The sequence below is a fragment of the Aquarana catesbeiana genome, linkage group LG11 (genome assembly GCF_042186555.1).
Source record: "Aquarana catesbeiana isolate 2022-GZ linkage group LG11, ASM4218655v1, whole genome shotgun sequence".
NCBI classification, from domain to species: domain Eukaryota; kingdom Metazoa; phylum Chordata; class Amphibia; order Anura; family Ranidae; genus Aquarana; species Aquarana catesbeiana.
The window spans coordinates 88,557,786-88,570,782 of NC_133334.1; the positions used below are offsets into that span (position 1 = coordinate 88,557,786).

Sequence of the window (12,997 nt, forward strand, 5' to 3'; positions counted from 1 at the left end):
AGGTCTGGTATGGGTATTAAGGGGAACCCCGGCCAGAATTTTAAAAAAATGACGTGGGGGTCCCACTATAAAGGCATACTATAAACACCCCCCATCTACGAAATTTAAAGGGATATTACACTTTTATTGTTTGACTTTAAGCATTATTAAAATCACTGCTCCTGAAAAAACAGCCGTTTTTAAAACTTTTTTTTGCATTGATACATGTCCCCTGGGGCAGGACCCAGGTCCCCAAACACTTTTTATGGCAATAACTTGTATATAAGCCTTTAAAATTAGCACTTTTGATTTCTCCCATAGACTTTTAAGGGGTGTTCTGCGGCATTCGAATTTGCCGCGAACACCCCAAATTATTCGCTGTTCGTCGAACTTGCGAACAGCCAATGTTCGAGTCGAACATGAGTTCGACTCGAACTCGAAGCTCATCCCTAGTGTGCAGTAATGTGGTAACGCTCCATAGAAATGATTTAAGTTTGTTCACCCTTTCTATGTTCAGCATTGAAAATCACAAATGCTTTATTAACATTAGTGTTGGTCAGGATGATGTTTCCAAGACCCAGATTTTTATTTGAAGAAAGGAATATCCAGATTCTGAAGGAATTTAAGCAAATAAGACTTTAGTGCACAAATGTGTTTTAAATATCTGACAGATCTTCCACTGAAGCAGCCAATTAACTTCATAAATTATGTCCCATGGTAGCTTAGCAATCTTTTTTCTGACACTTGGGTATTTAAATTAATATCTTTAAAATAAATGCACAAATGCAAATAATTTGCGCTTTTCTGGTTCCATAACAAGTGACTGTACTATCCAGAATAGCCAGCAGGTGTCACCAGTATCTACCATACAATTTTCCGGTGTCTTGGAAAATACTGAACTACAAAATGAATTTTATTTTAATTAATGTTTTTTTTTTCTGCAGGCATTCATTGGGTTTGGCTTCCTGTTCTGTATATTAATGGCTGGATTAACCTGGACCCAAGAGTGCAAAAATCAGGTAGTTTGATCATTCTGTTCATATCATAGTCGTGATCTTTTATTATATATGGAATTTAAGTAGAGTATGAGAATGAAAGCATACATAGATCCTCAATATATAGTTTGAATAAGATTATATATATATATATATAAATTGGAAGGTTAGATTTAGGATCATAGGATGGAACGTAGAAGGTCTCCTCATGGGGGTAAAATATTCCCTTTACAGATCATTCTACATTATTGCTAATTTTTAGTGGGGGAAGCATTAGGGACACCCAGTACAAAAGTTCATATTGCTCAGAGGTCTTTTTGAAATGATTATTGGTAAAGAGCATCAAGTACATCCAATGCGTTTCAGGGGAAAGGCCTTCCTCTTTCTCAGGGCTGGAGCAGTAGAAGTAATTAGAATCAGGATGAACTGCTGGCAGTCCATAATACTGATAAGATTTAACAGTCTTTCTTGAGCGTTAAAATAAGTCTCCTATTGCATCTCATCATTATTCTAATTACATGTACTGCTCCAGCCCTGAGGAAGGGAGAGGCCTTTCCCCCCAAAATATTGGATTAACTTGATGCTTTTAATCAATAAACATTTCAAAAAGACCTCTGAGTAATATAATCTTTTGTACTGGGCCCGCCTCAATACCTACCCCAGAGTTCGTCATCTGCTGAGCGTTCTTTTTGTTGCTATCACAGAGGTAACAATCCGGGACCAGAAAAGTCTGTCTACACTATACCTTCATTACTTATTAGCTCCTTCTAAGGAGGCCTCACTCCACTGTGTATACGTCAGAACCAAGCATTGCTTCTATTGGTCCAGTACTATCACACACACACTGGGCTGCTGAAAGAAATCAAGGGGTCCCATACAGACTACCTGACAGCCCCCCCCCCCCCCCAAAGAAAATATTAAAGCTATATTTTGCTAAAAATACAATAAAATCATTATTAGCACACACAAATACAACATAACTCACAGAATTCCTGCTAAACCTAAAAGATAAAACTGAGTTAATAAATAAAAATGAAGATGGAATGAAAAAAATATACAGGCTGGGCAGTTGGAGCTCTGGTATCAGTCAGGGAAGATGAGAAGGGAGGAACTGCAGGGAGAGAAACAAAGTGACAGAGGTAATATTAGAGCCAGTGATGGGGGGGGGGGGCCTTACAGGGAGGGGGAATAGTGAGGGACGACTGTCACTTTCTAAGCGTATAAAAGCTGGCAGCAGGGGAAGGGGAGAGACCAGCTTTCAGCTGCTGGAGGAAGAGATCTGTAATTGTATTCCATCCCTAATCCCTCCCTGTATGGGCCCCCCTGTGTGCTTGGGCCCCCTACAAGTGGACCGGTGGTCCCCCCTATCAGTGGCCCTGCAAGCACACATTAGAAGTCAATTTTTTTGTGGAACGTTTAGGTTCCAACAAGTTGTTGAGACATGCGATGTGTTGACCCCCTTGTTTTTCACAAAGCTCCTTATATTGCCCTTATACTTAGGACAGTATAGGGAGGTAGCTCTTACTATCGAGGCTGGAAACAATATTGAAAAAAATGTTGTCTAATTCCATAGTTTTTACATTTCTGCATTCAATTCAATAAAAAAATTGTTTTAATCTTTTAAGTTGATAAAAAATAAACTAATATTGTGAACCAGATATCTAGTATAATTTCATGCATGGGTTCATCACCAATTTAACATAAAGAGCAACCAGCAGAGGGCATGCCGTGTCAACTTCCACCTCTGTAATTTACATTTGTGACATGCTACATAGCAGAACAGGCAATTCACAGCCTATACAGCCTATTTTTTTACTTTTACACTTAGACACTTTTTACATTTGTGTATGGGTGTTGAATCCTGGGATTCCATCAAAGAAGTGCAGGTAATACAATACTTGTATATGAACCTGGACAAAAACCTTTTGGCCATTCAAATATCATATATACCTGACTTATACTCCCATTCTATTATCTGATGGACCACAGCCTCCCTAAAATTACAAGACTGCATGATACAATCCTGACCTCTCACAGTATATAAAAGTATAATATTTCTCATCAAATTTTTATTTTTTTTTTAAATATAACAAAGATTCACAAATTGAGTACATATAAGGATGGTGGTACAATATTCAAATAGCAATAGAGTTAAACATATCGATTTATGAACAGGTTGAGTATATAACAATGTAAAAATGTAAAGCGTAGAGCAACAAATTAACCAATAAAATATTACATCAAAAGCATTATACATTATATTCTATTCTATTGGTTCCTTTTGCAAGTGCAGTCATAAGGAGATCAATTTAAAAGGTATATATTAAGAACAGAAGAGATAATCGGTTTATAAGTTCCACACAGTATGAAAAGAAAGGTAGAAAACAGAAAATAGGTGTAGATAGAGAGAAGAGGGTAGAAAAAAGGGGGGAAGGGAATGAGTGGGGGGGGTTAAAAGTGGTGATGCAATCATAAATGAATAGAAAGTATAGTCAAGACAAATAGTGTAAAATTACCAAGGCAATAATAGTGTGTCATCAAAGTCTGGAGGTAAACAATGCTTAACTCAAGGAAGTTTCTCAAATTGACCGATTCAATCTCTTTCGATTGCTTCCATTTTAGCATGAATAAGAGCTTTATTAGTTCTGTGTATGGTTTCAGCTAGAATTAAATATTTAGTTTTGAATGCCTTAGCAATGGTTTGTTTTGCTGCTGTTAGGAGTTGTAAAAGAAGGCGAAATTGATTCTGTGTGATCCCATCAGGTTTCAGGTTTAATAGGGCTGTAGCAGGATTGGGCTGTATAGGTATCAAAAACTGCCTTTCAGAATTTTTGGCAGTTGGGCAATCCCACCAAATATGAAGTTAAGTACAGCCACGAAAACAAGCTCCAGAGTAATCAGAAGCATATTTCGATATTCTAGCAGGGACCAAATACCAACGGGTTAGCACCTTAAAGTTAGTTTTCACAGCAACAATATTAGAAGAAGCAGACTTGGTGGCTGAACATGTGCTAGACAATTCAGTAGCATTAAATGAGCGATTAAGGTCTAGTTCCCATTTGGAGACATATGGGGGGGACCAGTGTTAGTATGAGCTAAAATTTGCTTGTAGAGAAACAAAACAAGTCCTGTAGCATGAGGGTTAGAAATATATATGCGTTCAAAATGCGACACCTGGGATAGTTGGGAGTTGGAATTGAGATGAGGTTGGAAAAAAATTTTGATTTGCAAATATCGGAACAGGAATTTTTTTGATTGCATAGTATTTTGGTAAACGTCCAAGGTGTGCAGTATGATAGTAAGCAGAAATATTTGGGAGACCTAAACCTCCGCAGCATTGATGGAGACAGAGTGGATTTAGAGGTTCAAGGTTTCGTTTTACCCCAGATAAAGGAGATAAATCTGCGCTGTATAGGCCATTAAAAATTGGATAGAACTGGGATGGGCAAGACTCTAAAATGATATAAAAACTTGCAGTCGATTTTTGATAGTTAACTGTTAATCCCGAAGTGTGTGCAAAACGGTTTAGGACAGAGAGGAGATTAGGTGCTATGATATGGGGAGATGACATCTGCAAAAAGACATACTTTGTGATGACATCCAGCTAATTCAATAACTTTTATATTTGGATCAGATCTAATTAAATGGGCCAAGGGTTCAATGAAGAGTGCAAATAGGAGGGGGGAGAGAGGACATCCTTGACAGGTTCCTCTTCCAATAGGGTAAGGGTCTGATTTAAAACCAGCTTATTTAATAAATGCATTCAGCTTGTCGTATGAGGAAGAAATCCACTTCAAAAAATGCAGTCCAAACCCCCATTTTTGAAGAATATATTGTAAGTATGGCCACGAGACAGTGTTGAATGCTTTTCTCGAGTGATAAAAAGCATGCAGGTAGACGTCTGTATTTAGCCACATGGGTGAGTAAAGAAGCTCTACAAATATTATCACTTGCTAGGCGCAAGGGGCTAAACCAAACTTGATCTCGATGAACAAGTTTGCCTATTGCTTGATTGAAGCGGGTCGCAAGTATTTTAGCTAAACGTTTAATATCAATATTAAGAAGGGAAATAAGACAGTAATTTGTCCAAGAGGTTGTATCCGTTTTAGATTTGGTAAGCATGGAAATTATAGCCATTAAGGATTCTGAACGAAAAGCAGAAAATCCATTGGGCCAGGGCGTTTATTACGTTTTAAAGCCTTAATAGCCACGGTGACTTCTGTTGCAGAGATGGGACACTCTAGTCGTTCATGGTGGGTTTGTGAGAGGGTTGGAAGGGTAATTTGTGAAAAAAGGGAATCACTAGCAGCATATTGGGCAAATATAACTTAGCAAGATTTAAGCGGAATGTGTGTAAAATTTTGACAGGGTTACTTGTGTATGAATCATGGTTTAGTTTGAGTTGCACAGGTGTCATAGGTTTTTGCAGTGAGCATAAGGTTCGAGCTAATAGGGTAGCTGGTTTGTTTGCTTTGAGGTAATAAAGGTGTTGTGATTTACGTATTAATTTATCTATCAGTGAGAAACAGTTTGAATTCTAAGTGGGCTCTATCAAGCTTAGCTTTAGTAGAAGGGGAGGGAGAATTTTGGAATGCATCGTGACACAGATTGAAATCATTTTCAAATTTTTGGTGAAGGAGCTTACGCTTGCGTTTTGAGAAATGATGCTTGCCAGATAAGCGTACCTTGAATCACAGGTTTATGGGATTCCCAAAGAGTGAGGGGAAATATCTGCAGAAGTGTTATTAATGATATAGTCATTGAGAGCATGTTTAATATCTAGGCAATGGGGCAGGTGAGTTAGAATGGAATCATTAATGCACCAAGACTAATCTTGGGGCCATGCCAATACTAGAAAACGATTTGTATTAATGGGAGTAATATGTAAAGCACTACGAGCTGGATTGAGCTTACGCCAAGTCTAACATGTTATGCTTAGCGATAAATTGCTGAAATGAAAGGTTAGGGGAACAAGAGGAGGGAAAAGGGGGAGATTTATCCAAGAAAGGTAAAAGAACTTGGTTCGAATCTCCACATAATATCACTGTACCTAACACTTGCACAATTACATGAAAAAAATGGAAAAGAAATGATAATGGATGTTTATTAGGAGCATATCAAAAGAAGGGGCGAGAACAGGGTGGTGGGTCTTTAAATGAAGCATTTGATGACGATAAAGTACAAATGGTGAAGTAGTTGGAAGGATTTTAATAATTGTCATGAGGTACAGTCAAATATAGAACATGTAAGATATACAATACATAGCATTTATAGCATAATAATGTAAAACATAAAATGTTACCAGTTCATTGTCACATTGTATAATAGGCTATAACTTCCAAAATTTCACCAAGAAAGGTAAGGGTAAAAGTTGGTAATACATAGTAATCCTTGCACGGCCTATGACCACAAGATCCAAACCAGAAGGGGTAAAGAGGGTAAACATAGTATCATGGGTACTAATTGGTAATCAAAACGTGTGGCAGCTCAACGCGTTTCGTGACTAGGCGGTCACTCGTCAGGAGCAAGCAAATGATGAATCTGGGGGTAAGAGGGTTGGTTCAATTTAATAGGTTGTAAACATATATATAAAATAGCGGGGTAAAACCCCCTATCTAAATGCCAATAGACTCACTAGGTTCGTATGGTGGCGGTGTGGTGCCGTGAAGCAAAGCCATCCGGAATGGCACTCCCACCCGGGAGCCGCGGCGGACATCTCCCCCGGAGCGCCCCCCAGAGCGACAACCATGGCAGGCAAAGGAACAAGGCAACCTGGACGAAAGAATGGGTGAAGGGATGAGGCAATTAGTACCGGGGGAAGAAAGTGTGAGGAAGAGGGTGAAAGACCTTTTTTGCAACCCTGATCCTATGACCAATTTCCCTTGATTCATCTTTACTAGTCCATAGTGTACATTATAGTTATTTAACTACCCAACTCCTTATATATATATATATATATATATATATATATATATATATATATATATTTATCTAATTCCAGCTTTATTACATTTTTTATTCTGGTTTTGTACTTTATACCATCGAGTGTCATTATTGCCATGCGCTGGTCCTTCTTGGTTGTGGGTTGGGCCGTGCTGCTTGCCGTCCGGGCGTTCTCCTTTCCCGGGAGCTGTGACGTGCCTGATAGGCCTCCACCCACCCTCTGCCTTCCTCATGCCTGGAGGGGTGGTGGCGCGGTCACCGCACGTCAACGTCACGCATCCCGTGCTGGACGCCTGATGCTTCGGCGTCCGGCGCGTGGTAGCCATGCTCGCGAGCAGTTCAGGGGGGCGGTGGCGGTTGGGGGGTGGAGCGGTCTATGCCCGCCCTGCCTCCTCCCCCTTCCCCCCGTCATCCTGTTACGCTGGCGTGACGTCGGCGGCGTCCTCGCCGTGGCGCCTACTTGAGCGTCTTCCGGGCGGGTTCTGTCATTCAAGGCTCCCTGTACACTTGTTCGCACGCCAGTCCAGGCTCTGTCTTTCTGACACCCCTTCCCAATACTCAGGTACAGTCACTTTTACCACTATCTCTGGTCTCTACTCTCACTCCTCTCACTGTCACCCACTACCCCCCTTTGGTTCACCTCCAGCTGCACTCCACTCTGCATCCAGCCCCTTTTCGCTGTCCACTTTACTCACACCTTCACTCCCCAATTGGGTCTTTCACCCTCTTCCTCACACTTTCTTCCCCCGGTACTAATTGCCTCACCCCTTCACCCATTCTTTCGTCCAGGTTGACTTGTTCCTTTGCCTGCCATGGTTGTCGCTCTGGGGGGCGCTCCGGGGGAGATGTCCGCCGCGGCTCCCGGGTGGGAGTGCCATTCCGGATGGCTTTGCTTCACGGCACCACACCGCCACCATACGAACCTAGTGAGTCTATTGGCATTTAGATAGGGGGTTTTACCCCGCTATTTTATATATATGTTTACAACCTATTAAATTGAACCAACCCTCTTACCCCCAGATTCATCATGTGCTTGCTCCTGACGAGTGACCGCCTAGTCACGAAACGCGTTGAGCTGCCACACGTTTTGATTACCAATTAGTACCCATGATACTATGTTTACCCTCTTTACCCCTTCTGGTTTGGATCTTGTGGTCATAGGCCGTGCAAGGATTACTATGTATTGCCAACTTTTACCCTTACCTTTCTTGGTGAAATTTTGGAAGTTATAGCCTATTATACAATGTGACAATGAACTGGTAACATTTTATGTTTTACATTATTATGCTATAAATGCTATGTATTGTATATCTTACATGTTCTATATTTGACTGTACCTCATGACAATTATTAAAATCCTTCCAACTACTTCACCATTTGTACTTTATCGTCATCATATGCTTCATTTAAAGTCCCACCACCCTGTTCTCGCCCCTTCTTTTGATATACAATAGGGATGGAAATATGTGACCTTACCAGGCCACAATTTCAATTAAAGTCCCAAGGGATGGACTATCAGCCTCACCAGGCCAGATATCCTTAAAGTCCCTACCCCCTTGCCTTTGCTGAAATTTATTAGGAGCATAACATGATACAATGGTTACAGCAACATCAGAAATGTGCCCAAGAAGAATGAGTTAGCAGCCTTCAGGATCTTTAATCTCAGATGAAAGTACAAATGGGGTTGTACAGTGAATAGCTATAAGAACACCTTGTTGTTTAGTAGCTGCCCAGGCTGTATATACCTGTGGATAAGAGAAGCTGAAAAACTTAGGAGTAGATTGTTCAGTAAAATGGGTCTCCTGTAGGCAAGAATGTGGATTTTAGGTGTGGCAAATGAACGGAATGCATTAGTGCGTTTTTGTGTTATGTTAAGACCTTGGACATTAAGTTAAGTTAATTTCTGACAGGAGGATCGCATACAATTCAGTATAGAAGGTAGGAAAAAGGAAAGGCTGGAAGAAAAGGAAAGGAATTGGCTCTCGTCGAGCAGATATTACTAAGATTTGAAAAATAATAAAGAGAGCTAACAGCTCAACAGAAAAGCGTTCTGGGGTACTGGGGGAGCGAGAAACGCTCCACCAAAGGCCAAAGAGTGAGGAGTTAAACTATGCAAACTTTTTTCTATCAAGTGAGTCCTAAACTGGTAAGACAAAAAAGAGTTTATCAAACATCTAGTTAGTTGGAAGTTAAAGATATAAGAATACCTCAAGTCAAAAAGAAAAAAGTCAGTCCATAGAGACCTCAGGAGTTGGCGTAGAAGAAGAAAAACGACCAAGTTTTGATTGCCCCTGGCGACTTTTATTTTCTTCAGCACCAGCTGATTTTGCAGGGAATGGGTAAACATTCAAATTCATGCATTGCTTTGGTTGAGAGGGCATTGTAGCAACTGAATGTTTTGGAAAGAGGATTGGAGTTCTTCAGCAGAACAGCAGACATATTATTTAGATCCTTGGTAAATGAAGCGAATTGAAAATGGAAAGCCCCATTGATAGGTGATTTGGTGTCGTTGTAAAACTTGAACAAGTGGCTTCAAAGCCCGACGCTTAGAGATGGTGAGCTGAGCTAGATCAGCAAAAAGTTGATAGGTATGTTCCTGGAAAATCAGTGAATCTTTTGCTATAGCTGCAGCTAGAAGTTGTTCCTTGGTGCGGAAATAGTGAAATTTGCACGGTGGTCCATCAGCTTTGCGAGGTGTGAGGGCTCTATGAACCCTGTCCATCTCCATTCGTTCGACTGGTATGGAAGGCTATAGTCCTTGAAATAGGGATAGCATAGTGGCTTGCAAGATAGTGACAGATTCAGGTATGCCACGTATACGGATACACGGAATACCGGGCCCTATTTCCTTAATCTTCTAAACTAGATTGAAGGACTACGTTTTCCTCTTTGAGGTTTTCAAATTCAACTGCATAAGTCTGGGTGTTATTGTCAAGTTCATCAACTCACAGTTCAAGATTTGCAGTGAGTTGGCTCAGTTCTCCGATTTCCCTAGTCAGACTGTTTGTTATATGATCTGAGGTTTGTTTAAGGGCTTTGTGAAGCATTTTTTCAAATTGCCTCAGAACAGAAGAATGGCCAGGGTCTGTAAAAGATGTCATTTGTGAAGTTTGTATATCTGAATCTGATTCATATTCCCCCTGTATTGCCACAGACACCTTAGAGCGCTGAGAGGATTTCACTGAGTGTGAGGTACCAGAGGGAGGGTATGAAGCTAGTGCCATTCTGACTGAAACCTGGGGCAGTGCTGCTTTGTTGTTTTTTGGGCTTCTTTTTCAGGCGAGAGCTCCCAAGGATCATTACATTAAGTGACGGGGGTTATTAGGCAGACTGAGTATCACTATTTACCGGGTGAAGCTGAGCCAGGACAAGGTATAATATGGCAGAAACATCCCTTCAGGAGCAGAGCTCTGAGCTGGCATGTCTGCTCAGTCGGGCTCCGCACATGCACCTGCAAAAGTACAATATTTCAAAGAAGCTTCACCTTTTACCATTATCAGTCCTTGAGATCCAGTTCGGAGACTTTGTCTAGGCTGAGATGATGTAATTAGATGGGGGAGTTCCCACGGCCAGAATACAAGAGAGCAGCAGGGAGGATTCCCCCATCCACTGTGAATGTGTGGATGGGGGAAATCAGCTGGCTGAACGAGAAACTGTACCATGTATGGTCAGGTTTACATTTACACAATACTTGCATGCATGTAGTTAACATTGAAAAACAAATCTGGTGCTAGGTCCACTTTATTGGTACTCTTCTAGCTGAATTAGCATTCAGTAATCTATCTTCATAGGGACAATGTCTGGGCCACTAGTGGCTGACTGCAGTTGGGTAAAATAACCCTGTTTATAAAGCAAAGAAATAAAACCACAACTACCTTGCAATAGCAGTTAGGCAATACTCACTTCTCAGGTGGCAACTTAAATGTTTGCTCTGTTGAAGAGCTATAGGCGCTGCTGGTATCTGACACTGGGTGAGTTGATGTTTCTTTAGGACAAGAAACAGGCCTTTAATGCTACATGTAGGTGGAATGAAGGCTGGCTCAAGGTAAAGAGACCTCACTATTGCAGGAGGTAAAGCTCAGATTGGTGAGTATTAAAGAAGTTGTAAAGGCAGAAGGTTTTTTATCTTAATGCATTCTATGCATTAAGATAAAAAACCTTCTGTGTATAGCAGCTCCCCCAGCACCCCCCTAATTACCTACCTGAGCCCCTTCTCTCTCCAGCGATGTCTACGATCCCCTCCTGATTTGGCTGAGAAAGAGCAGCTGTCAATCAAAGTCAGTCAGCCAATCGGGGGGGGGGTGCCAGGTCGGGGCTCCATGTCTGAATGGATACACAAAGCTCTGACTCGGCTTGGGTGCCCCCTGTAGCACACTGCTGGCTGAGGGTCACTGAAAGGAAGGAGGGGCCAGGAACAGCAAAGAGGGACCCGAGAAGAGGAGGATCCAGGCTTCTCTGTGCAAAACCACTGCAACAGAGGAGGTAAGTATAACATGTTTGTTATTTAAAAAAAAAAGTGATCACTTTAACACTGTGGATTAAAGCTGTGGAAAGGTTATTTTTATGTTCTGTTGTGATCAAATTATAGTAACTGATGCATTATTAATAATGCTTTATAACAAGTAAGTAGTCACCAAACAAAATAATTATAGCACAAGCCCCAAAGTATTAAAACCTACATACAGTATTCCTAGAGGAATTGGAGTGATGCAATAATTGTTTTATATAATCTCTAATTATGTCATTTTAGTCACATTTTAATAGGTCTAAACGTATTGTGATTGAAAGTGGTTGTAAACCCTTACATTTACCCAGTGAAGTGACTGGCCTCAGGTGATACACAGAAGTTAAACTGATACAACTCATGTAGGTTGATTTGTTTATCTGCAGTTTTCTGTTTTCTACATCTGTTCAAAGTCTAGAATTTATAAAGCTTGTCTGAGCTGTCAGAAAAAAGGGGGCATAGAGATGAAATCATACTCCGCAGAGCTCAGTGAGGAGAGCTCTGAGAGCTGATTGGAGGGAAGGGACACACCCCTCTCCACACAGCATACTCAAACACAGCTGAGGCTGCCAATCAGCTGGAGGTTCCTCCCCTGTCACCATTTTTCTCTTGGTTTCAGGAAAACGTTTCAGACGTGTGTAGGCATAGGACTCACACCCCTGTCATGCCCCCTTAAAAGGAGAGTTATACAAAAAAAGATTAGTTAAACTCACAAGTGCTTTTTTTACCACTACTATTCCTTTATATTGGCTGTTGAAATTTACAAATGCAGCAATTTAGAAACTGGATGAAAGGTTTAGCACCGGGAAACACTTTTTGAAAGATAAATAGTGCATTTTATATACAACTATATAGGTCAGACCAAAATGAGGGACACATGAGGAGGAAAGAGGGACAGAGGGACTTTGTTCCAAATCAGGGACAGTCCCTTGTAATCAGGGACAGTTGGGAGCTATGTGATTCATGCTGATATTAGAGGATGGAAGTAACAGACAGAAATGACACTTACTTACTTACTTAATTGAGACAAGTACACACTATAGAGGGATATGCTTTGTTCATATTTCAAGTCTGAGGTTTACAACCACTTTAATGGAGATGACGCAGTGGGCCCAGATATTTAAATATACAGGGCCTAGAAAATTTTAATGGTGGCCCTGGTAAGCACCATGAGGATCCCATAAGGATCACATAATTATTTTAGCACAGTATTACCTGTTATTGGGCTAGATGGAAATAGTTTTTCTTAGGGTGTATTATATCATGCATTGTGAATGCACATGCATTACAGACGTTACGGTACAATCAGATGTGTTGCATTAAACACGCCATTCGTTTTGAATATGCTGGCAGTACACCTTAACACACTAAATATCAAATGCTGCAGTGTAGATGTGTTCCCACCACTATATCGGTGCACTGGAACCACAGTGCGATCTCCCTGCTGTGACTGCTGTCCACCTGGTAGTTTTGGTGTTTCCACCCACCTTTGCTCGTTCCTGCACCCCTTCTTGCATTCTCCATAATGTAAAATAAATAAAATAATAAAAGCCACTGCTGGTGGGTATACCCTGGA

At 40.9% G+C, this 12,997-nt stretch overlaps 1 protein-coding gene across 1 annotated transcript in view; it reads left to right on the forward strand.

Annotated features, from left to right (window-relative positions):
• The window catches only part of TSPAN32 (tetraspanin 32), a 79,928-nt gene that overhangs the window by 31,567 nt on the left and 35,364 nt on the right, over positions 1–12,997 (forward strand). Inside the window, exon 4 of the mRNA XM_073604709.1 lies at positions 924–998. Within this exon, the coding sequence (XP_073460810.1) occupies positions 924–998 (75 nt within the window). The remainder of the gene's footprint in view (positions 1–923; positions 999–12,997) is intronic.